We start from the raw sequence: 23,564 nt of genomic DNA, 5'->3' as shown, positions 1-23,564 counted from the left end.
GAAGGGCTGCCAGGAGAAAGCCTCTTCTCTCTAAAAGGACCATGACAGCACAGCTTAGGATTGCAAAGTTGCATCCGAACAAAACTTCTGGAACGATGTCCTTTGGAGAGACGAGAAGAACGTGGAGATGTTTGACCATAATGCACAGCACCACATTTAGAGGAAACCAAACTCAGCATATCAGCACAAACACCTCAGACCTGCTGTCAGCACGGTGGTGGAGGGGTTATGATTTGGGCTTTTTTTGCAGCCACAGGACCTGCAAATCTTACAGTCATTGAGTCGACCGTGAACTTTCCTGAATACCAAAGTATTCTAGAGTCAAATGTGAGGCCGCCTGTCTGACGGCTACAGTAAAGCTTGGCTGAAACTGGATCATGCAACAAGACAATGACTCCAAGCACAGCAGCAACTCTACAGCAGAAAGGCTGAAAAAGAGAAGAATCGAGGTGCTGCAGCGGCCCAGAGTCCAGACCTCGACCTGATTGAAATGCTGTGGGGGGACCTTCAGAGAGCCGTGCATAAACAAATGCGAGCAATCTTCAATGAACTGAAGCAACACTATAAAGAGCAGAGGGCCAAAATTCCTCCATAATGATGTGACAGATGGATAAAGTCACACAGGAAAAGATTACTTCAAGTTATTGCAGTTAAAGATGATTCTATAAGCTATTGAATTATACGGTGTTCCTAGTTTTTCACAAGACTGCACAGAGTTCTGTGAAAACTTTCTTTTTCGTGACTGTGTGTTAACGAACCCTCGAACTGCTGCTGGGATTCAGTTTTCCGTCATCGTTAGATGCAAAGTTACAGCAGAGCAGTATGTTTTAGTTTCTGGGTATATCATCTTTGGAAGCTAGCTCGTGGATTTCCTGCCTGCTTCTAACTCCATCCACAAAATGAGGATTTACTAAACTTTGTAAATCCTCATTTCGTGGATGCCTGGATGTTAAACTGTATCGCCACACCTGGGAGAGCAGCCACACCCATCTTTTTATTGGAGCTGAAAGGATTTGGGCTGTTTTTAACTCTGTGCTTCTTTTCTTTGGGGAACTGAAGCATTTGGACCCAGAAGTGAATAATCTGAATCTGAATCTGCTTTAAATGAGTTTCACTGCAGGATGAAGTTTTTTTGTCACGATGGGCACGTTTTTGTTTCTGTGGTTTCTTTCTCGTTACAGTGCATGGGATCTTCTCAGTTGTTTTGTCCTGTTTTTTGGGAGCGAGTGGACAGCTTTGCTGTTGCTGTGGTAACACATCACTGTGTGCCAGCCTCATTTTTTTTTCTTTAGGATGACGAGCTTCTGATTGTGTGGCCCATTTAAACATCCTCCTCATTTCTTCTTCATTTGTCTGCCTGTGACAACAAGTCAGCCCCCGGAGGCATGGTGTTTTGTCTAAGATGGTTGAATTTGGAGTGAGTGATTGAAGGTTGAGCTTGTTTCACATTTTCTTTTTTTGTAGAATAATGTGGAAGCTGCTTTGTTGTTTACCAGTGACAGTTTCAAGTGACACTCTTTAGAGATTTTCTTGTTAGTTGTTGGAAATTTTTGAAATTTTCTTAGAGGAATGTTCTTCCTTTGTCCTTTTTATCTCAGGAAATAATCGAGTAGTTCAAGTTGCAGTTTAGACTTGCCTTTTGAAGCCTGTTATAGGTTGCAAAAAAGACATATGTGTTCATGCCATTCACAGATTCTTTTAGCTGTGTGCGGAGCTAAAATGCATCTACACAGGAGCTAGAGGTGTGGAGTCAGACTGGAGAACTGAGGCTTCAGAAAGTGGCTGAGCTGCAGAAAGTGAGCGGTGTGATGGAGCTGTGAAGTCTGATTATTGGGGTTTTCTCCTGAATTATGCAGGGTCTGTCCTCTTGCAGTATAAAGCACATTGAGGCCACCGTTGTTGTGATTTGGTGCCGTATAAATAAAGCAGGATTCTTTGTTTTGTGCAGCCAGTCTGGTGGCAGCAGGTGAAGCTGTGTGCTTCAGGTAAATTACAGGACCAAAGATCTTACTTTGTAAAAGAAACGTCCTAATCAGCTGCTGAGTTGGCATCTTCAGGTCTGTGAAAGAGGTTAGGCAACAGTTTAAGATATACATGCAAGAACCAAATTAAAGATCTGTTACTTTTCTGCTACATCAGGCTGTATTTGTTAGCTGTACCTGCTGCTTTGTATTGCATTAGTATGCTTGATTAAGGCTAACAAACCTTTTTGGTGGACTGGTTGAGGGCTTTATATAGACTAATTGTATATGAAAATGAGGCAAAGATTTTTGATTAATTGTGGCCTGCATTGATACTCGGTCCTGCTCGTGTGGTGCCTCACATGCTGCTTTATCTTCCTGTGGCTCCCACTGTTGTTGTTGTTGTTGTTGTTGTTGTTGTTGTTGTTGTTGTTGTTGTTGTTGTTGTGTCTTTTTGAGTCTTTTATGGTCTGCTGTGATTTGGATCCGGCTTAATTAACCAAAGTCTGAGTTATTTTTGAACTGAATCTGACTGCCTACAGATCAGCTGAAAATCTCTCTTTTTAAAAACGAGTTCATGCTCAGTGATCAGGGGACTGATTTCCAAAGGTCGGGCTTCCAGATCAGCTGAAATGAGTTTTAATAAATGGAGTCTCTTCGTTTCGTGACTGAAAGACATGACACACTACACAGAGATCCTTTTGCAATCATGCTTGGTAGCTTTCATCATGTGCATGATACCAGGAATGACGGACTGATTTCCGTGAAAAGAGTGTAAACAGATATTTGCAGCTGCATGCACGATCCTGGCTCACCTGCAGTAGCAGCAGCAGCATCCTGGTTACAGTCCTGCTCTCTGCAGTGTTACTGAGATGAGGTCAGCCTCACCAAAGTTAGGGATCCATGGAAGAAGACACAAAGATGCGAGTCTTTCTCCCTGTTGGTTTTCATGTATAATGAACTCATTCCAAGTCCTAACTGCTGGTCTGAAATGGCCATAATCGGGCTTAAAGTGGAGACACGTTTTCACATTGGAGAACTGAAAAATTCAGAGCTCTCCTGTGCTGCATTTGGACTTCAGCCCAGAAGTAAAAAGCGAGCACGTATATGTCAGCTGCATGAAACTCGTGTTATTTTTTGTTCTGGCCTTCGTCTCGGTGGAGGTGTAGTTGTCATTTCCTTAGCTTTGAAGGTTAAATTTTGGATATTTTTGTCTCATGTTTGTACAGTTTATATGTATTTTGCTGTGTATTTGTATGTACGCTATTAGTTTGTAACCACAGCTGACTGAGCCGCTGCCCGTCTTTAAAGAATGAAATTTGGAGCTTCATTGTCTTCATTTACTTTCCTAGCCTGTGCTTTTTCTCAGATTTTGAAAGGCTCTGTAGGGTCAGACTCATACTTGGAGGTATCTGCTGTCCTCCCACAAACAGACATGTAATCATACATGATGATGGGAGGGGGATTATGGGTGCATTTTCAGGCCACATTTGCATTCCCAGATTGCTTTGATTGGACGAGTTGTTGCGTCCCACGCTGCTGGCGGGCACCCAGCACCAAAAACATGCCGCTTGGCGAGGACTCGGTGTTCCTGCACCTCAAACTAAATGGTTCCTTCCTACGGCCTCCTGCTTCTGCTCCAGGCGTTCCAGCTTCACCGTGTTTGGTCAGGATAACTGGAGAGGGCGACTGGTTAGCTGAACATGTTAAACACATGATCACAACCCTGTACGGAGGTAACGAGGATGTTCATTTAGAGCAGATCTTGAGGGGTTCGGACTTTTGTGAGAGTAGCCTGTGGAGCATCTTAGTTTTATATTTTTCAGTGTCCTTGTGTTTCAGTTCTTCCCTTTCCCCGGTCTTCCTGTGCAGTCCTGGCTCTTTGTTTTTCTGTTACTTCCTGTTAGATTTTGAGTGTTGTTACCTCCACCAGGGAGGTCATGTTTTTGTTACTGCATCATTCTGTCTGGGAACACAATAGCTCAGAAAGTTTTGAATAAATTCTGATTAAATGTTTTAGGGGTGCAGACTGGGGTCATGTTAATAACACATTAAAATTCGTCTCACATCCATCAAAGTCTTCAAGGTCAACTTAATGATTTATTGGTCAGAAATTGACAAAAAGCCTAAGAAACTGTGATTCTTACAAGTCTATGTATTGTCAGCATCTAGCAAGTGTTGTATAAAGATTTAAATTATACAGTCAAAGTGATAATAATGCTATCATGGGGGGTCGTTCTGACTGTATTATTGTAGGGTCTTTATAAAACACCTTGAGGCGACTGTTTGTTGTGATTTGGTGCTATATAAATAAAATTGAATTTCATTGCTAAATGGGGAGTCTAACTATCACGTTGCTTTGGACCTCTGACCTTTTCTTCAAGGTCAAATAAGGTCAGCCTTTCATAAAATGTCTTTTATTGTTAAAATTCTGCTGCTTTAGGAAATGATGCTGGTATGTGGGGATTCTAAATATCTCATTATAGTTTGCATCCAAATATCAGGCCCCATTTGACCTCTGACCTCAGTTTTACATTTCACAGCTGACTTTCTTTCAAGTTGACCCCAAAATGCATTTTTATCTTTATAGAAAGTCAATAGAAAGAGAATGAGCTGCGTAGTTATTTAGAAATAGTAGTATAATATTATACAATACACTGAAGTTATTCATGTGCAGTTAAGTGTTTATCCAGGACCTGCTCCTTGTTGCCCTTTTGGACTTTTGATATTTTCTATTTTATGTATATCTATAATTCTTTCTAAGTTAAGATTAAAAATGATAAATTATAGATCATATAATTAAAAGTCCAATCAGAACAGACTGCAGTATAATAACGTATATAATGCATGTTTATATAGATGCACTGCTGTGCAAACGGTGAACTGTGTCCATTCTCAGCTTGTGCCAAACGTGCAGAGCTGCAGTTTTATTGGTTCACCTCCTGCAGCCACGAGCTGACCGCAAACTCTGCATCACCTCCTGTGAGCACGAGGCTGCATGCAGCAGGAGTTTATAGCGTTTGCTGGAACTGTGTTTGTGGATGCAGAGGAGTGTTACAGTCGTTCTGAACTTCTCTGTTTGTGTCTGGTTTTTTTCCTGGCACAATGAAAGCCTGTCAGAAGTTAATTCAAACTGTGGCTCTTTGCATATCAAAGCTTCTCTGAGGAGTCTCAAAGCGTTTGTGTTGTTGTTGCTGCTGCTTTGCTCTGCTTGGAGCTCAAGTTCTCCCTCATCGCTGGTTTGCTGTCCTGTTGGTCCCTGTTCTTCACTCCTGTTACTCTGATTTGGGCAATATTAGTGTGTGCTTGTGTCAGTCAGAGAGAGGAAACACAGGAAGGAAGAGACTGAAAAAAGAGTTCAGCTGCATATGGGTGAGACAAAAACTTATTTATTTAGTTGACTCCAAGCATAAAGTAAGATGCATTTTTGGCTGCGTCTGTTGTTATGACACAAATACATTTGAAGGTCGATAATTGTTCTAAAGACCAGTTCCATCAGTGGTCACTGCTTATCTTGTGTGTTAGCAGGAACATGAGTACTGTGGAAATGAGCCAACAGTCTGATGGCAGTGATTGAAATAGTCGTGACATGAAATCAGTCAGTTTGTGTTTATGGACACAAATGACAACCTGCTTATTTTCATTTAGCTGAACATCATCCATTCTTAGTCAAACGACATCACTGGGGTCAGGCACTAAAACTAGAAGGATAATGGACGGTTACTGTAAGTCAAAAGCTGGTTCATGGACACGTGAGGGTTATTCCTTTGTTATTTCCATGTCCATTAGGAAGGCAAATGAGAACGAGGGAGCATGTGATTCAGCACAGGGGCCACTAAATGGTTTGATAAGAATAAAACTCTGTGGCCTTCAGTCTGAACACCTACAGAGGGTTTTGGACCAACCTCCACCATCCAAACACAGAATATGGGAATAATTTTGGAAGAATGGTGGTCATCCTTCCAGCAGCGTTGAGACTTGGAGAAGGGTGGTCTCGCACTAGGAGATCCATACTGTGCCCGAGTCTGTTTGACTCCCCCAAAGTCCAGGCTGTTTATAACTGTGGCTGCTGCATTTCTTCTGTTTTCTCATAATAAACTGACTAAAGTAGAAATCTCATCTAAAATCCAGAACTCACCAGTATGATGTGTAACTGTCCTGTTAGCGTAGCAGCTAATTTTGCTGCTATGTAAACAAAAATCTGATTTACGGTTATGTTCAGGTTGAATGTATTAACTCCTCTCGTTGTTATTCAGCCGGTACACTGGCGGGACAGTTTTCAGATCAGCTCCGGGAGCTTTAATTGTAAACAGCTCGTTGAAGACGTGCAATAAAGTTTAATAGCAGATGATTCACCGATTTCACAGGCAGCTAATTCAAGCAGCAGGTAGCATCTCTGTGCTGATAACTGCTGTAAAAACAGAATTTACTGTCTGTGGCAAAACGTTATCTTCCAGTTATCCTGCTTTTTACTGTGAAAGACACGGATAACCACTGAAGAAATGACATCATATCCTGCGCGTCACTGTGATTACGGGAGCTATCGTCCACCCGGGACTGATTGCTATCATGAAACCCAGAACATTGGTCCTGTGCCCTGAAATCATACTCTCAGCTGTGTGTGAGCTTTGTGCGCCGACTCAGTGCCTCTGTCTCTACCTCTTTCATGCTTCGCTGTGTACCTGCTGGCGCCCGTGATGCACAGCACCGCCACAGTGCTTTCACCTCGAAGGAGGTTGTGCGTTTCCTTAGAAGACCCCGTTACTCTGAGTCCCCGCACTGTGAAATCCAGGTCACAACGAAATGGGTTCAGTTTCATGTTTCATTTCAGCTCTGCTCAAGTCTCACTTATACATTTGAAATGAAAGGTGGCTCCGCCGACAGGGACACACGGCAGCTCGATCTCTTTCTAGACGCTCCTCCCTTGACCTAATTCACTCTACCTTGTTTGCATGTTCACTTTAAAGGCTCGCCTAAGGCCAGAATCAGTCTGAGTTTGTGCTCAGTGCTGCTGTACTGATTTAAGTCTCGCCAGTTCAACTACAAAGCGACTGATGTAAAATTAGCCCTGCAACATAAAAGTTTAGAGAGGAATTATTATGCTTTTCCCAAAGTCATTTTTATACTGCCGTACTGGTGCATGCTCATTCATAAACATTCATGTGAGCCAAAAACTCGCGTGGCTCGAAACGCTCAGTTTTGGTTTCAAAACCACTGCGATGGTGCTGTGAATGCTGCTCTGGTTTTGATGCTCAACTCGAGGCATAAAAATCAGGACTTCAGTAATCGCTTGGTGATGTCACCATGGCTACATGCATCATTTATTTACAAACAAAATTTGTTTGTTTCAAATTATGTAACACTTGGGCAAAAAGGATGCCCGTCATAACAATAACACAAAGAGTGGTGTAAATATGTCGAATTTATTTTCTAAAAACATAACGTTTGAATAAAGAGGAGAGCTCTTAGAGAGACAAGATGAACTGTTACTCATGAAGCTGCTCCAGAGTCTAAGAATAAATGTATGAAGCTAGAAGCTAGCATAGAAACACCAAGTTCTTTCCAGTAGCTCTCAAGATATTTCCTCTTCTGGTCCCGATCGTTCTCTGACTCTGAAGGATGTTCAGGGTTTATATAACCGCCTGCTTGCAGAGCAGTGAATTATACTTGGAGGCTGCAAAGCGTCAGTTCATCTGTCACACCACCGTGACTCAACACGTGCGATCTCCAGCACCAGAAAATCCTTCACTGCATGCGTGCGTGCATGCCGTCATATCGTGCAGTCCCCGTGCCCATGCTCGCTTTCTGCTATCATATGTTGGCTTTTTTTCAACAGTGTGTTCTGTCACTAACATGTATCAGACATGTAACCCCATACTGGCCCGATGCAGCCAAACACTGCTCCAGGATTAATCACTCTAGCCAGGATAAAGACGGGAAATGCCAGATCTGGGAGCGTTTGCCCTTTAGGCTGCAGGTTTCCTGAGGGATGTGCACGCCACAAACGATCAGGGCAGCACGGCTCATGGCACTGCCCCCTGAGTTTTCGTCTCACGAGCTGAAGACTGAGAGCGGGGATCTTTATTGTGGAGTCTGAAGTGTTAGATTCAGCGTTCTGAGGCTCTGTGATTGATTGGGAATATCAGAGTGAAGTACAAGGAAAACTGTACAGTACACAGAAAATCTGTCATCATAGGTGTGATGAAAACTCTGAAACACGGAGATGTGCAGTGAGAGAAGCTGAAGCTGAAGCTTTGATGTCTTCATGGTGGAAATCCTTGTGTTAAATGTTTAAAAGTATTCGGAGCTTTCCTTTAAACCTCACAGGGATTCATGTGTGAATCAGATGCTCCTCTAAAGCGAGGAAAAGCTAAAAAAAAGACACGCAGACACTGATGATAAATTAAGTCTGTGGTGTTGAAAGAATTTCAGCTTTTATTCTTGAATTCTACTTTAAACCAGCGAGTTTCTAATAATTTTTTAATAAAATGAAGCTGATATTTGGGACTCTGTGCTGCATATACAGACATAACGAGCGCAGCAGTAAAGTGAATTTTTCATGTTTGTGAAGAGGGCGAGTGGACTGAAAGACAAAGATAAGATAACCTTGTTTATGGGATTTCAAAATAAAACACTTTGTATCAGTGCTGCAGCTTTTCCGCAGTAATCCATTATTATTATTTTTGAAGCTCATGTTTAATTTTTTACTGGCTCAAAGGTTAAGTGATGAGCTGGCTAAGTTGTAGCATCATTAAAGTTTGCAGAGGCTTTTAGCCCTTTGGGAAGGTCCATGCTGGCAGTTTGCAGTCTCAGTGGTGTCCTAACGCTCTGCAGCTTCACTTCTAACCAGAACATTTATTATTTCTTGCCAACAGCAAATGAGAGGAAGTACATTTAAATGCTTTTTTTTTTCCTAAATGGAGTTTATTCCTGTAATCCAGTCTTGACCAGCTTTGCAGTATGAAGCATTCAGACATAAATGGCCTGAGATCAGTCTGAAGTTAACTGATAATAAAATCTATGTAGCATTGCCACACTGTCTCTGGGAGTTTGCAGCTGATGCTCATCTGATTGCACAGAACGGCGTCCATTTGTCCTCGTTATAATGAAGCTCGTGTATTTTCTGTCGCCGCTGCAAATATGTTAATGATTTGACACATAATCGTGCATAATCATTCATATGCAAAGAGGATTCATTGAACTCAAGTTCAGTTTCAGTTCAGCTCTCTCACCCTTATCTCCCCTCTGCACTCAGAGGCAGACAAAACTTTCCCTGATGCTGAATTTTAGCTTACAGCTCATTTCCTCATATCTGCTGGTCTTTAGTGTATGTTCATTTATTTCTGATAAACCAATAATAAAAGATCACTGGTCTGACAAACAACAGCAGCCAAACAGAAGATGTTCCAGAGGTGCACGAGAAGATGTTTTAATGTCCTGCAGTTGATAAAAAATAAATTCATTTATAATTGAAGTCACAGCCCGTTCTTGATTAAACAGACTGTTTCTCCAAAGCAGAAACACGACGGTAGCCTGACACAATCAGACACGGTCGATAACTCGTTTACTCCGACGCTTGTGTCTGAACCCAGGCAGACACAAACGAGGATTATAATCACGGCTTTCTTACCTAACTCAATAATCTGAGCTGTTTTTGGTACACCAATAAAAGCATTTCCATCATAAAAACGATGAAAAAAGGCACAAATTGGTGCATTAAACTTATAATGCTCATATAAGAAATAAAGTGAGGACCTTAAAATGTCCCTCAAATGCTAAAATAAAACTTTCACCCCATGGTTTTTGAGACATGCGAGCCGGTGTTTGAGAATCTTTAATCATGAATCTTGAGGCGCCGTCCAATAGAGCTCTAAATTGTTGTAATTTATGATCTCCAGGTAGCTCTGATTGGACTTACATTTGCATGTAATGAAGCCTGTGATGGTCAGAAGAGATGTGACACGAAACAGAGAAGAAGAGCATCTGCTAATGAAGATGTTTGTTTGAGAGCCGAGAGACTGAAAATTAACATTTAATGATCTCTCTGAGGATGATGGATGTCGTGCGTTAATGTGTCGAATGAAGCGAGGTGAGGTAAGATGTTGGATTGGTCAGAAGTGGTGAGACATATTGAATTTGACTCCATCTCCATCATCATTAATGGCTGCCAGCTCTACAGGTTTCAGACACTTCAAAGGGTAATTTGTGGCTACTTTGACTCATGGGTAATGGTGAGTAGCTAATGTCAGTGGCTCTGAGGAAATGACTGATCCTTGTGTGACCTTCATCACTTTTACCTAAAGAGCTTCTTTTCACTGAACGTGTCATCTCCTTCGGGTTGGACAACACAGTGCAGCACATGAGTGGAGCTAAGAGTCAACGTAGAGAAAAAGGAAACTTAAACTGAGCTGTTTGGCTTATTGTGTTTTGCTTGTGATGAGCTGAGGAGGAAACTGTCTGTTAAAGAGGAGGCTGAGGTCACTGATGGGGCACACAAAACACCAGAGGATGGCCTCCTGTTTCCTACCAGCGTTCACTGTTCTTTACACTCTCAATAAATAAAGTTTTTTCTTGTACCTTTAGAGACACAACAACCTTCTAAGCTACTGCAGGTGTACCTTTGACACGGGGTACTTAATTGAGTTTGCAGCTATTTTGTGACCTCTGGGGACATTTAATTTTGTACCTTAAAGCAAGGCTGCAAAAACTGACCTTTTAAAAAATGTGCAGCATCTTGTTTTGTTGATATTTATTCACGTGGAGCCTATCCCAGCTGTCAGAGGCAGGGCGCACCTGTGCAGGTCGACAGCCTGTCGCAGGGCCAACACAGGGAGACACACTCACACTCACACCTATGGACAATTTAGAATCAGTAACTGCATGTCTTTGGACTGTGGGAGGAAACCCACGCAGACACGGGGAGAACATGCCAACTCCACACAGAGAGTGGGAGGGGCCGAGGTCACAAACCCAGACCTGCTCGCTGTGAGGCAGCAGTGCTAACCACCACACGACCGTGCTGCCTGAATATAATATAAATAACTAAGCATCTAAAAGTGAAAGTCATGTTTTGTGCTTCATGAAAGTGTCACTGATGTGAAGAAGGGTAAACTGGATGCACTGACCTCAGTATTTCTAAGTTTTAGGTTTGGTCGTTTTCACAGCCACACTGAAGCGTCTGTGAGTAAAAATGATCCCGATTAAAAACCTTTTGGGGAAAAATACATTCATAATTTTAGTACGCTTGATTTGTGGAGGCTGGAGAGGGCTTCTTTAAAAAGAGAGTCATGGAAGCGTTTGACCTTGGATATATTTTGGTTGAAGGAAGGCCGAGTGAGACGGGAAGCGATGAAGTGTTAAATTAAAACCTGAGGAGACTCTTGTAAAGAAAGAACCTTGTGCCGTTCAATTACCTTTTATAATAGTGCATATTAATGTCTTGCGAGGGCGTCTGGGGTGAGAGTTTAATGGATTTTTAACTTTGTTTCTGGAAACTTTTGAAGGTTATAATAACAGGTGGAAATAAATGCTTTATTTAATTCTGTACATGTGCTCTGCTGCTTGTAATTATCAAACTTCTGTTTTCTGTCCTCCATTTCATGATTTGTCATTTTTGGTCTAATTCTCTGTTTTCATTTCCCTCTCCAATCACAGTCGTGCACATAAATTACAGCTTTGTTATAACGTGTGCTTATTTGAAGAGCTTTGTCACCACTAACCTGAGTGCTGCAGGGGTGAATGGGAGATGCATGACTTGCTCTGAAGTGTCGGTCTGATAGCAGATGTTGCATTTTGGTCTTCCCTTTTCTTCCTTTTCCTTAATTTTCTTTTGTGTATGTAATGAATGTAACTGTCTGTCTGTTCTTCTTTTTCATTTGTAACTTGAATGAAACCAAAAGGGGGACAAGCAGGTTCATTCTATGTGCATGTGCTTTCCCTCTAGACTCTGGCTGCCCTAACGAGAAATTCGATAAATCTGCTTCCAAACCATCTCGCACAAGCTTTGCATGTCCACTCTGGTCCTGAGGAAATTAACAAGCGAATAGAGAGCGCCATCGACTTACGGAGTGGCGATAAGTTGAGAAGAGAGCATATCAAGCCTTTCTCACTGATGTTTAAAGACTCCAGCCTGGAAGAGAAGGTAGCTGGGGTTTTAGACAGATAACTGTTTTTTTCTTTCTCTCTCCCTCCTCATATCTTTTCCTAAACGAAGAGTTTTAGAAGCAAAACAGACACCAACAATTTTTTTATTGTCCCATCATGAGTAAGCTGAAGGCACTTTAGGCACTATTGTGGCATTGCAGAGGGAAAAAAGAGCTAACATTTTCATTTTACTGTCAATTTGAGACAATTTAAGATTACACAAACAAAAAATGTAATTTTTTTGGAGTATCATACACTACGAAGTAGATGTAATGTCAAGGGTTTTCTTGTTCTTAAAGACTTCTTCATCTTTATGGAGTCTGAAGTGTGCCACCACAATAATTAATTTAGCAACAAAATAATAATTTTTGTAGGCTAAGCTGGAAGTTGTTGTCAAACTGGTTCCCTCAACAAAGAGCTAGTGGGGCTTTTTCCTTACACTGTTAGCTTATTAATGATGCAGTATTTATGCCCCCACTGCCTACATGATGAGGGAACCTGAAGTGCGAACCTCATTTTCAGATTTTAGGACTCATTCCTGCAGCACGTAGTTAGAGTTTGACATCCAGGCTCCAAGTTCTTCACTCTCACGGCTCAGTCACACTCGAGTAAAAATAGGAGAAGCGACCTCCTTGCGACTAGGAAAAATTGGTGGTTGCTTGATGACAGCATTGGATTTTTTTCTCATTCATTGACTGACTGCAATTAGTTGCAGTGACCAACTGGATGACCACTTCTGATTGCTAGGTGATTCCACTGGTCACCTAGTGGGAGGCAACCTGTCTCCAAACAATTGCAGTCAGACTCAGACAGATTAATGAAGGTATAGGAGAAGCGACCTCCTTGCGACTAGGAAAAATTGGTGGTTGCTTGATGTTTTCCCTAGTGTAACTGTAGCGTTATGTTGCATGTAGAGATCAGTGTCTGATAAGTGTTTAAATATCCTGTAGGGCAGGGACCCTTAACTCCAGGCCTCGGGGCCCGGTGTCCTGCAGCTTTTAGATGTGTCTCTGCTTCAACACACCTGAGTCAAATATAGAAGTCATCAGCAGGACTCTGGAGAACTTGACTGCATACTGAGGAGGTAATTCAGCCATTAGATTCAGGTGTGTTGGATCAGGGACACATCTAAAAGCTGCAGGACACCAGCCCTCGAGGCCTGGAGGTGAGGATCCCTGCTGTAGGAGCCCATGCTGGGATGGTAGAGGGGTTCAAACAGCACACAGTGATGCAGGGAAGCAACGAGTGACATGTCAGAGGGAGAGATGGAAATGTCTGCAGCTTAAATAAACTGCCACACTACGATGGTGTGTTTGGATTGCTCCATTTATAGACTTTATAATCAGTCAACAAATTGATACAGTTTAGTTATTCAATTATTATCCATAATTCCATTATGCAATTTAAGTTAAATGAAGTGAAATTAAATTCTCACTTTAATTTAAGATTCCCTTCAAGTGTATATGTTAAAACAAGACAGTTTTAAATATAAACCAATTGATTATAATGAATTATTAAAGTCAATAATTATTCTGTTGGCACACTTCACACTCTGTAATAATGTGCATTAGTAAATGTGAACATCTAAATCTCTAACATTACAAACTAACTCCTTTTCTGCGCGGTATTATTTTCATTGAGTTACTCTGAATATGCTCACACATCAAATCAAATCCACGTAACATGTTAGATTTTTTTTCTTCTTCGCGACGCTTCGATGAAACACGATGTTTGGGAACGCCTGGAATCTCGATTCCACCTTCAGTTTACTCATGACCAAACGTCCATGGACCCATCAGCCTTTTACAGTCCTGTGGAAAAAGCTGACAACATATTCAACTCTTTTTTTTCCCCCTTTTTGTTCTTATGGGAGCACACTGCAGTCATTAAAGGAAAACAGCATAAAAAACAAGTCATATTTTCTCAGTTTTTACTTCCATATCCCATAACTGCAGCTGAACATGGCATAATCATGAGCTGCTTGATTTGAAATATTTATTTCTGTTATAAGTACTATTAGAGTGTTTACATTAGGATTTATTATTAAAGAATGACTTTATTATAACCTGTGGCATATTGTTTTTCAGTTTTACTACCAAAAAAAACCAAAACTTATTTACAAGTCTAAATAAACTATAGTTAGTTATAGTTAAAATGTGTAAAATGACTACACTGGGTCAGTTTCATATGGCAGGACTATGATTCATTAATCTGAATTACACTCTGTCATTGAGCTGTTGGTGATTTTATCAATCTGAAAGCACATTTAAAAATAAATAGTGGTTTAAGGATTTTGTTCATTATTTCCTTTTTTAAGTAAGGAAGAGAAAATATATAGATGAGGTCACATCCAGCTGCCAGTGACTGACACCACCCACTATATCTGGATGTGTCCATATAGTTTTATTAGTTTGATTGATTACTGAATTAGGGCAGTTTTCATTACCATAGTATGGAATATTATGGGATATAGAAGTTGGAAAGTGTATCTGAGTGGGGGGGGTTAGTGATGCAGTGCACTTCTGGAGCTTTTAGTCTTTCTTTCCCCCATTTTTTTGTTACATCAACAAGCTCACTTTGACCTTTAAGTTGATTTTCATTTTGCCCCCCCCCCCCATTTGTGTTTCCCCTTGAATCTTACATTAAACCTTTTTTCCAAGAATCTATTATGATTATTAATATTATTATTTTGTTGCCCTCTGAACCTCTTTAGTAAATGTGCAGTGATTTGCTGTTGGCCTCCCTCATCTTTTTTGCCAAAGTTGTGACGAAACGTGAAGCATCCTCTTGCTAATTTCCCAGCACCCTTTGAGAAAGAGACAGAGTGAGGACGGGGCAGCGGGGGTTACGGGTGGGAAGCTTTAGGTAAAATGATCCAGGGCGGTTTGGGTAGACTGGTGACTCAGGTTAAAGTCCTGTTTCTGTAGCTCGACAGAAACTCTGAGAAAACTTCAGTTTCATTTTGCAAAGTAAAAAAAAGGTAGTAAATTAAAATGCATTATCTGCTACTGAATTATATATATATATAGAAATGTTATAAAACATTTGGAAACAGTTAAATAATAAATTATTTCAGTATCTATTTGGTGAGAAGTCGAATTCCACTCTTATGAGTGTTCATGTAGTAAGAAATCGGCAAATGGGCGCTAATTAGCATCAGTTAGCTCAAAGATGCAGTAGAAAACAGCTAGCTTGGTGCGCTCCAAAATTAAAAAAATAACTTCTGAAAGTTTTAATGTTACAGTTAATTAAAACAGTTAATTTGTATGTTTTATCACTTTATGCACTTGTGAAACCAGCATTGCAAGTGTATTTTTTGCTGTTCTAATGTGGCGTGCTAGCCAGTCAAAGGGCAGAAACAATCTTCTCATTTAAGCCCTTTGAAAAAGTCCAAACCAGCTCATTTTGCCAAAAAATAACAAGAAATATCTTGAAACTTTGGTACAGATTGACTTTAGACTTCTTCACAACTTTAGCTTATTTGTGATAAATAGCATCAGGTTTTAAAATATACAAAATAGAAAATTGGTCTGTTATTACTGAAGAATAGTGTGAAATACACAGAAAAAAGTAGCAGAAAGTCAGTATTAGTATTATAACCTAAAGACTTTAAATTTAAGACTGTTTATTGGATTTTTTTAATGTGGTTGAGTTGTTAGCATTAATACTAGAGGGATAACAAGATATTTGAAAGAAAAAGTTCCTCCTCTAATTATATTAACCATTTAAAGTCATAAAGTCCCACCTGAGTCTAGCTTTGCAGTGTGCTTATTTGACACAGCGTGCATCGTTTCTGTCTCTGATTCTGCTAATAGCTAACAGCTAGCATTGTGCTTGTGAGCTTCGCACCTTCCCCAGGACCCCACGGCTAACCCACCAGCTCCTGTCTCTCTCTAACGCTTGTGTTTGAACCGTGGCATGCATCTGTGGCAGTGCACTGGGGTGTTTGAGGTGCATTTTGATGTCTTCTCTGTTTGTCTGAAAACTTGTTTCTCCGTCTTCCCCTTACCTCCTCCTTCTCCTCCTTCTTTCTCTTCTTCTTCTCTTCACCGTGCAGTATTCACAGATGAGGGACGAGGTTTTCAAGTCCAACCTGGTGTGTGCGTTCATTGTGCTCATCTTCATCACAACCATCCAAAGCCTGCTACCCTCTGCCAGGTAAGAGAGCACAAATTCAATGAAATGCTAATTTTAAAATGTGTAATCCCAGATTTAAAGCAGTGTATTTGCATTGCCAGTGTATGTAGACTGTAATTTCCTTTAAAATTATAAGACCTTCCCTGATCTTCTTGATTGCATCTAAGACATTGCAGACTGATTTTTATAGTATCAATTTCCTCAAAATCCTAAGGATGCAGTGTTTATAACTGAGCTCCTTGCTTCAGTATCTCTCTTCTGTCTGCTGTCAGGGTATTTGATTCATACAGGAACTTTTGTTTGGATTTGAGGCTCAAATGGGAACAGGTTTCCTCTGGCTTATGTTCACAAATGTAGCTGTTCTGTTGGGCTGAGGTCAGGACTCTGCAGGCCAGTCAAGTTCTTCCACACCAAACTGGCTCATCCATGTCTTTATGGAGCTGCTTTGTGCACTGGTGTGCAGTCATGTTGGAACAGGAAGGGGCCATCCCCAAACTGTTCCACAGAGTTGGGAACATCGAATTGTCCCAAATGTCTTCATATGCTGAAGCATTAAGAGTTCCTGTCTCTGGAACTAAGGGGCTGAGCCCAAAAAACACCCCCACAGGTTTATACACCTGTGGCCATGGAAGTGACTAGAACACCTGGATTCAAAGATCTGGATGAGCAAGAGAATACTTTGGGTAATACAGTGTACACGACACATAACTCCAATAAAAATATGACCCATCCATCCAAGGGCGTAGGAATGAGTTTACTATTGGGGGGGCACATATTGGAAACCTGACAGATCTGTAAATACTCTGAGGCGGGACAAATGCGCCTGTCTCCAATATTGGGGGGGACACGTCCCCCCCGGTTCCTATGCCTATGCATCCATCCATGCATTTTCTTCAGCCTATCCTAACTGTCATAGGGTGAGAGGCGGGGTACACCAGACCTGACCCATGTAGCCTTACTGCATGGGTGAGCACGCTGCCGCTGCACGCAACTGTAAATGCATCATGTCATCAAATGTAAAGGTTGAGGTTTTCTTTTTTTTAATGTGTACTGCCTTGGTTCATCATGTCAGGGGATTCGAGGGTGGGGGTGGAGTGGGTTGGATGAAGGAAAGAAGGGAAAGGAAACAGAAACAGCTGCATTATACACATACAGTCCCCTCCATGATTATTGGAACAAAGACACAATCTGTGTAGTTTTGCCTCTGTACACCACCACAGTGGATTGTAAATCAAACAATCAATATGTGACTGAAATGCAGACTTTCAGCTTTAATTCAAGGAGTTTTATAAAAATTTAGCATCATCTGTTTAAGAATTAAAGCCATTTTTAGCAATTCTACAATTTTAAGAGGTTCAAAAGTAAGAAGACAATTGACTGAAAAGCAGCTTCATGGCCTGTTCCCATCTTATATCATGACAGATGAAGCAGACATAATAGCTAAAATTGATTTGAGTGTTGAATTTGTATTTTATGTAATTTAATGTAATTTCAAATATGAGGCCCAAAGAGATGTGTGCAAATCAGGCAGGTCGTAATTAACTTCAAAAACCCAAACGAAGCTGTCAGACACAGCAAAGACCTCAGGAGGGGCCAGATCAATAATGTAGTTGTTAAAAAGAGAGAGACAGAGATTAATAATAACTAATGATTAAATACAGAGTGGGGTATAAACAGAGTAAATTGTAACCATGTATACTTCCATACATGGAACATTAACCAGTTTTTTTACTGTGAGTGTGTGTGTGTGTGTGTGTGTGTGTGTATATATATATATATATATATATATATATATAATGGTGTTTCACTACCATTTAAATATTGATGAATATTGATTCTTGTAAGGTGTAACAGCCAACCTACTACACCAAAGACACTGAAGCAGATCTTTAGAGGTTTTTTCCAGCTGCATTGTGGGATCATTTTGTTGTGCTGAGTGAAATGACAGCTCCTTTCATAACTGTTATCAGTGGGTGTGTTGGGGTGTTTTTGGATGTGTGGTCCTGTTTAATTTTATTTTTCTTCGGGGGGTTTTGCCTTTTCCTCGCCCACAGCTGTAAAAACAATGTGTTCTTTAATAACCTGCCTGGTTACAAAGGTTATCCTGAGCCCCTGGTGTCGGGGTTCTCTCGTGGATGATGATATTGGTGATCAGAGGTTATCAAAGTGAAGTGTGACAGGTTCGATCAGTATGATCCCTGCCTCATTTCCAAACTGATGCATTAAATGAATGTTGTGATTATTATGAATCAGGTTTTTCAGCTGTTTAAATCAAAGTCCTGAGATGCGGTGTCCCGCTGGTGTGTACATCGTTGTATTTTTGCAGCATGGTAACCATGGTGATCCAGTTCTCAGTCCTCATCATCCTCCATTCCTGCCTGGTCCTCGTTACGACGGCGGAGGACTACAAGTGTCTGCCGCTGGTCCTGAGGAAGGCCTGCTGCTGGATCAACGAAACCTACGCGGCACGCAACGTCATCGTTTTCGTCTCAATCCTCATCAACTTCCTGGCAGCCATGATCAATATAGTGAGTTTTTTTGTACTTCGTTTATTATTTAAAACACATGGTTGTGTCTGTCTGCAACACAGCTGCCAGAATGCATTCAACACATTACTGAACTGAGCAAAAAAAAAACCTGCTCGTGGTTCTTTGCAGCAAATTCTGATTTTCAGTCCAGCAAAAAGGCTTTTTTCTTTTTTACTGTTTAACCAGCGCAGCACGCTGTCAGTGACCTGAACCAACATCATCTAATGTCTACACAGAAACATCAAAGGTCTCATCCAGACTTTAATCACCACTTGTAGGTTTTATAGGCAGAAAAATAAAATACTGACTGTGTTTTCCAGACAATGTCAGCTATAAACATACAGTTGCAAATTAGGATGTCTGTCACTGCTCGACAAGAGGATTAAATATTGCTACACTCAGCAGTCTGTGCCAAAAGTACTCATTGATTAAAATAATTATTCGTGTTTAAAAACAAAAGCCACTAAAGGATGTTAAAGATTAAAGCAACAAACCCAGAACACACTGCAATAAAGTAACAAGGATCAACTCCTTCACCCCTGAATTTAGTTGTTGTGTTTACTCAGATTTTATTTACAGCCGCCATCTTTTCCTCCTGCAGGAGGACTCAAGAAAGGACAGAGTTTTAACGTGAATGAAAAAGAACACGCGTGTCCTCGCTAATTCAACCCTGCAGGTCACTCCCTGTGTGGCATCTCTTATAAACTGCACCTTAACTCCATGAAAATATCAGCTGCTTATTTGGGTGAAAATGATAACGATCATTCCTTTGAGAGCTCAGAAATTCGCTGCTTTCCTGCAGACGGCTGAATCTCAGAAGAGATGCAGATTTCTCACACAGACAACTTGAAAGCTTAAAGGATTGATGAAAAATTGTCTGAAAGGAGATTTAGGGTATTTTTATGCAGATCCTGCATCATTTAAAACTGTACAACAACAGTAATCTGCCCCGTTGGTCTCCCGCAGCTCTGGTGCGACTTCGACAAGTCCAGTACCTTCAGGAACCAGACGTACAACGAATCGGCCTCCATCCCCGACATCTGCTTCTACCCAGAGGTACCAACTAAATGAGGTGGCTGAATTTTGCAGTCAGGTCCATCTGTTGTGTTTTTTTTTTTCCCTCTTCCACTTGTGCGACAGCGGCAAACTGATGAATTAAACATCCTCGACATCTGCTCGCGCCCAGAGGGAGGTCTCGCCTCAGACAACGCGGCAACTGATGGAGCCATCACAACGTCACAGAGAAAATATCCATTATGTTGTTTTGCTCACATAATGTGTGGCTGATTGATGGACTCAATAAGGGAGCCACATTTTTATAGCTTCAAGCTCGGGTTGACTCATGTATTGTTGCATGTATACATCATAAACATATTTCCTCCGGAGGCTTAGGAATGCTCGCCTGTGCAAATAAGACCTATTTTAGACACATGAAGAAGAGTTATTGACTTTGTTTCAGCCTGCACCCAAACAAACTGGAATATTCAATTAGACAAGAACTGATGTCTGTCCCACATCAGAGGCTTTTGGCGCAGTGAGCAGGTTTTCACATACAAGGGCACTTTGCCAACTTTACACATAAAGGTCAGTTCACTCTTCTCAGCATGTGGTACAGTAATAGTTGTGTAATGTGGCTGGAGCGGCCGATGAATTAATCCCGATGCCATAAATGTTTCTTCAGTTCGGAGACTGAAGATTAAAAGCAGAAAGTTTGTAAGTTTGTGTGCAGGCAGGGAGCCCACCGGTGATGACAAAGGTAGATGCAGGATGTTTCTGAGGATCCTGATTTCTGTCGCTTATTAATTACCAAATATCAGTAAAAGTGTGGCTGTAAACAGGCATGCTTACTTTAGTATGTTTGCATGATAAAACGAGGTGCATCCCTACTGATGAAAATCAAAAACCATGCTTAATTTAAATTTGGCCCATCTCCCCCTCAATGTTGTGTCATAGTGGACCTCTGAACCACCGCAGCACCTCAGATTTTCAGTACAACTCGGGGTCATACCACCTACAGGAACACTGATGATTCTGCAGTGGTTGGATGTATTAGAGACGGACAGGAGGAAGAGAACAGGATATTGAGGAGTAGAATAGAATAGAATAGCATGCCTTTATTGTCATTATACAGAATGTACAATGAGATGGGATCACCTGCTTCTGAATGTGAATAAACTTCAGAATGAAGGCTTCATGACCTGTCTATGCTGGGACAGGACGTAGATGTAGCACAAATACCTGTGTGTCCACATCGACAGCAGGCTGAATTGGACGACCACCACAGATGCTGTAAACAAACTGGTGAAGCGAAGGTCACTAAATAAACTGTTATCCATATTGCAGACATTTGAGTGAAGACATTTTCAGTGCATTGCATGCTGGGCCACAATGACTGGCACTGCAGTTCATTCGCAGGTCATTTCCTCTAAATGTTTGCCCTCTCAGGACTGACAGGAGTGCTCTGCTTTGAAATTCTGACCCTGAGCGATTAATTCAAGGTGCACAATTCTATGAAACACACACACACACACACACACACACACATTGAGCATGCTCCTGGTCATGCTGAGTGAATGAAAGTTGAGTCAGCTTTTGTACATAAGTTCATATCTGCACAGGTTTGAGGCCAGGGTTTCCAGCAGTGCAGTGATTATGGAGGCCCAGTCGTGTAAAAGCTGCCAAGTATGATTCAGTGCTCTCCCGCTCGTGTATATGTACTTTACTGTTTACTGTGTAGAGCCGCTCATGTGCAGCTCTGCTGTTTTCTGTCTGTGCTGCCACAAAATTATCGGGATTGTTAGTTATAGCACCTCACGAATCGAGTCACGACCTCCTCCATCCCTCCTGAGCAGCTTCCACGTTAAACCGCTTTCCTGCCTGAAGCCCTGGTGGTCCACGGCGAAAATCCAGATACACGTGGTCAGAACGGGACTTTGTTTTTTTTCTCGTGGGCCCCGAGAGGGTGATTTTAAAGGGCAGATTGGTCAAATTTAAGTCAGTTGTGTTAGATTTCCGTCAGCAGAGTGGTGGAAATTTTTAAGCTTGTATTTGTTAATAGATATTTGACATCAAGTCCATTTAAGGCTGATAGGAGTGTCATGTTTTACAGAAATATCAAGGACTGTCCTAATGAAGTTGACCGTGTGTTTTCGTCTTTCCCAGTATTTTGTATTCACGGGGGTGCTGGCCATGGTGACATGTGCGGTGTTCCTGCGGCTGAACTCGGTGCTGAAGCTGGCGGTGCTGCTGGTGATGATCGCCATCTACTCGCTGCTGACCGAAGCTTTCTACACCTCGCTGTTTGTTCGCTACGACACCGTCCACCACAATACAGAGTGAGTGACAGCTGAACGCACTGTTTATCTTTATTTGTGCAGTTGAGCCTTTGTTTCGAGAGCAAAGTTACAGAAGCATCACGTGTACCTTAATCCATGTGCAATCCATTACTGGTTAGATTCTAAAACTCCTGCTATCGCTACAGTTATGAAGGTTGAACCCATCCATAGGGGCTGTAAACATGTTCATTTCTGCTGTAAAGCTGGGATTGACTCACTTTTGTAGCCAGCCTCACATGGACATTCGAGGAACTGCAGTTTTTGGCACTTCAGTATTGGTGTAATTTTTCAGCCCCTGAGGTGGCTGACAGGTGAATGAGAGGTCCATCCATCCGTCCATCCATCCATCCGTCCATCCATCCATCCATCCGTCCATCCATTCATCGATCCATCCGTCCACCCATTCATCCATCCGTCCATCCATCCATTCATCCATCCATCCATCCGTCCGTCCATCCATCCGTCCATCCATTCATCCATCCATCCACACAAGACTTGTTAAAATAAGCAAACAAAAACCAGAATAACTCCCGGAGGAGATATTCCAAGATCTCCAAGATCTCAGGAGAAGAGGACGTACAGCCATGTTTCATAAGCTCAGTATTATTTGCTCAGTATGTAGAAATCATACTTTTCCTTCTTTTCTCAGAAACTACTGATTTAGTCATAACAGCATGAAAATATTTTTTGAGTAGGAAACAAATATATGTGTTCCATTGTTGATTAACTGATTACTTTATTGACAACAATATCTTTACTTATAGCTCATAGCTAACTCATGAGTTACATTCATTGTCTATGCAACATCATTTTCACTCCTCTAGTTATTTTGAATATTTGCCTGTTTTCTCCCGGCTGAGGTGAGTATATATATCCCCCAATTTTTCTACATATTAAGACTTTTTTTTGTGTGTTTAATTTAATCATCATGGTTAAATTCTGTGGAGACACAGAAGTGATAAAATGTCAGCATAAACTTGTATCTACATAAATCATTTTCAGCTTTATAATCTTTAATTTTATAAAGGACCAATGCAGACACTTTGACCATTAATCATGCTTTCTGTGGTTTTCTCTTCTTCTCTTCCTGATGTTTCAACATGAAGTTATTTACAGCGTGATACGTATTGATTACATCACAGTCAGAAGGAGAGAGTTAAAGCGAGCCTCCTCCTCTCAGTAGAGCATTGATCACGTTTCCATCACGGACCGTCACATCCTCGTCTGACTTCTTTAGTTTGCCTGATGTTTGTTGTGTTGTGGGCGTATGTTGATTTACTTCAAAGTACATGAAGTTTTCCAGTCTTTGTGTTGTTTATACCACAAGTATGGCTCTAAACTTTAAAAAGACGATGATTATTTTTACCAAAATATGCATAAAGTCATGAGCTTGTGTTTGTTTGTTTGTGGGTGTTAGAGAATCTAAAGCTTTGGGTTTGTTTTCCTCTGGCATCGCCGCA

General features: G+C 41.3%; 1 protein-coding gene across 2 annotated transcripts in view; it reads left to right on the top strand.

Moving 5' to 3' along the window:
* Positions 1-23,564, top strand: part of adcy8 (adenylate cyclase 8 (brain)) — a 115,412-nt gene that overhangs the window by 63,571 nt on the left and 28,277 nt on the right. The window contains exons 8-12 of one of the 2 annotated variants that reach the window (XM_030751895.1): positions 11,905-12,102; positions 16,162-16,262; positions 18,568-18,769; positions 19,736-19,825; positions 21,932-22,104. In XM_030751895.1, coding sequence (XP_030607755.1) covers positions 11,905-12,102; positions 16,162-16,262; positions 18,568-18,769; positions 19,736-19,825; positions 21,932-22,104 — 764 coding nt within the window. The remainder of the gene's footprint in view (positions 1-11,904; positions 12,103-16,161; positions 16,263-18,567; positions 18,770-19,735; positions 19,826-21,931; positions 22,105-23,564) is intronic. The other variant, XM_030751896.1, reaches the window with a different exon arrangement.

Source organism: Archocentrus centrarchus, chromosome 17 (genome assembly GCF_007364275.1).
Source record: "Archocentrus centrarchus isolate MPI-CPG fArcCen1 chromosome 17, fArcCen1, whole genome shotgun sequence".
In the NCBI taxonomy this organism is placed as follows: domain Eukaryota; kingdom Metazoa; phylum Chordata; class Actinopteri; order Cichliformes; family Cichlidae; genus Archocentrus; species Archocentrus centrarchus.
Note: the sequence above shows the minus strand (reverse complement) of the source record. Positions and strands in the feature narration are given on the sequence as shown.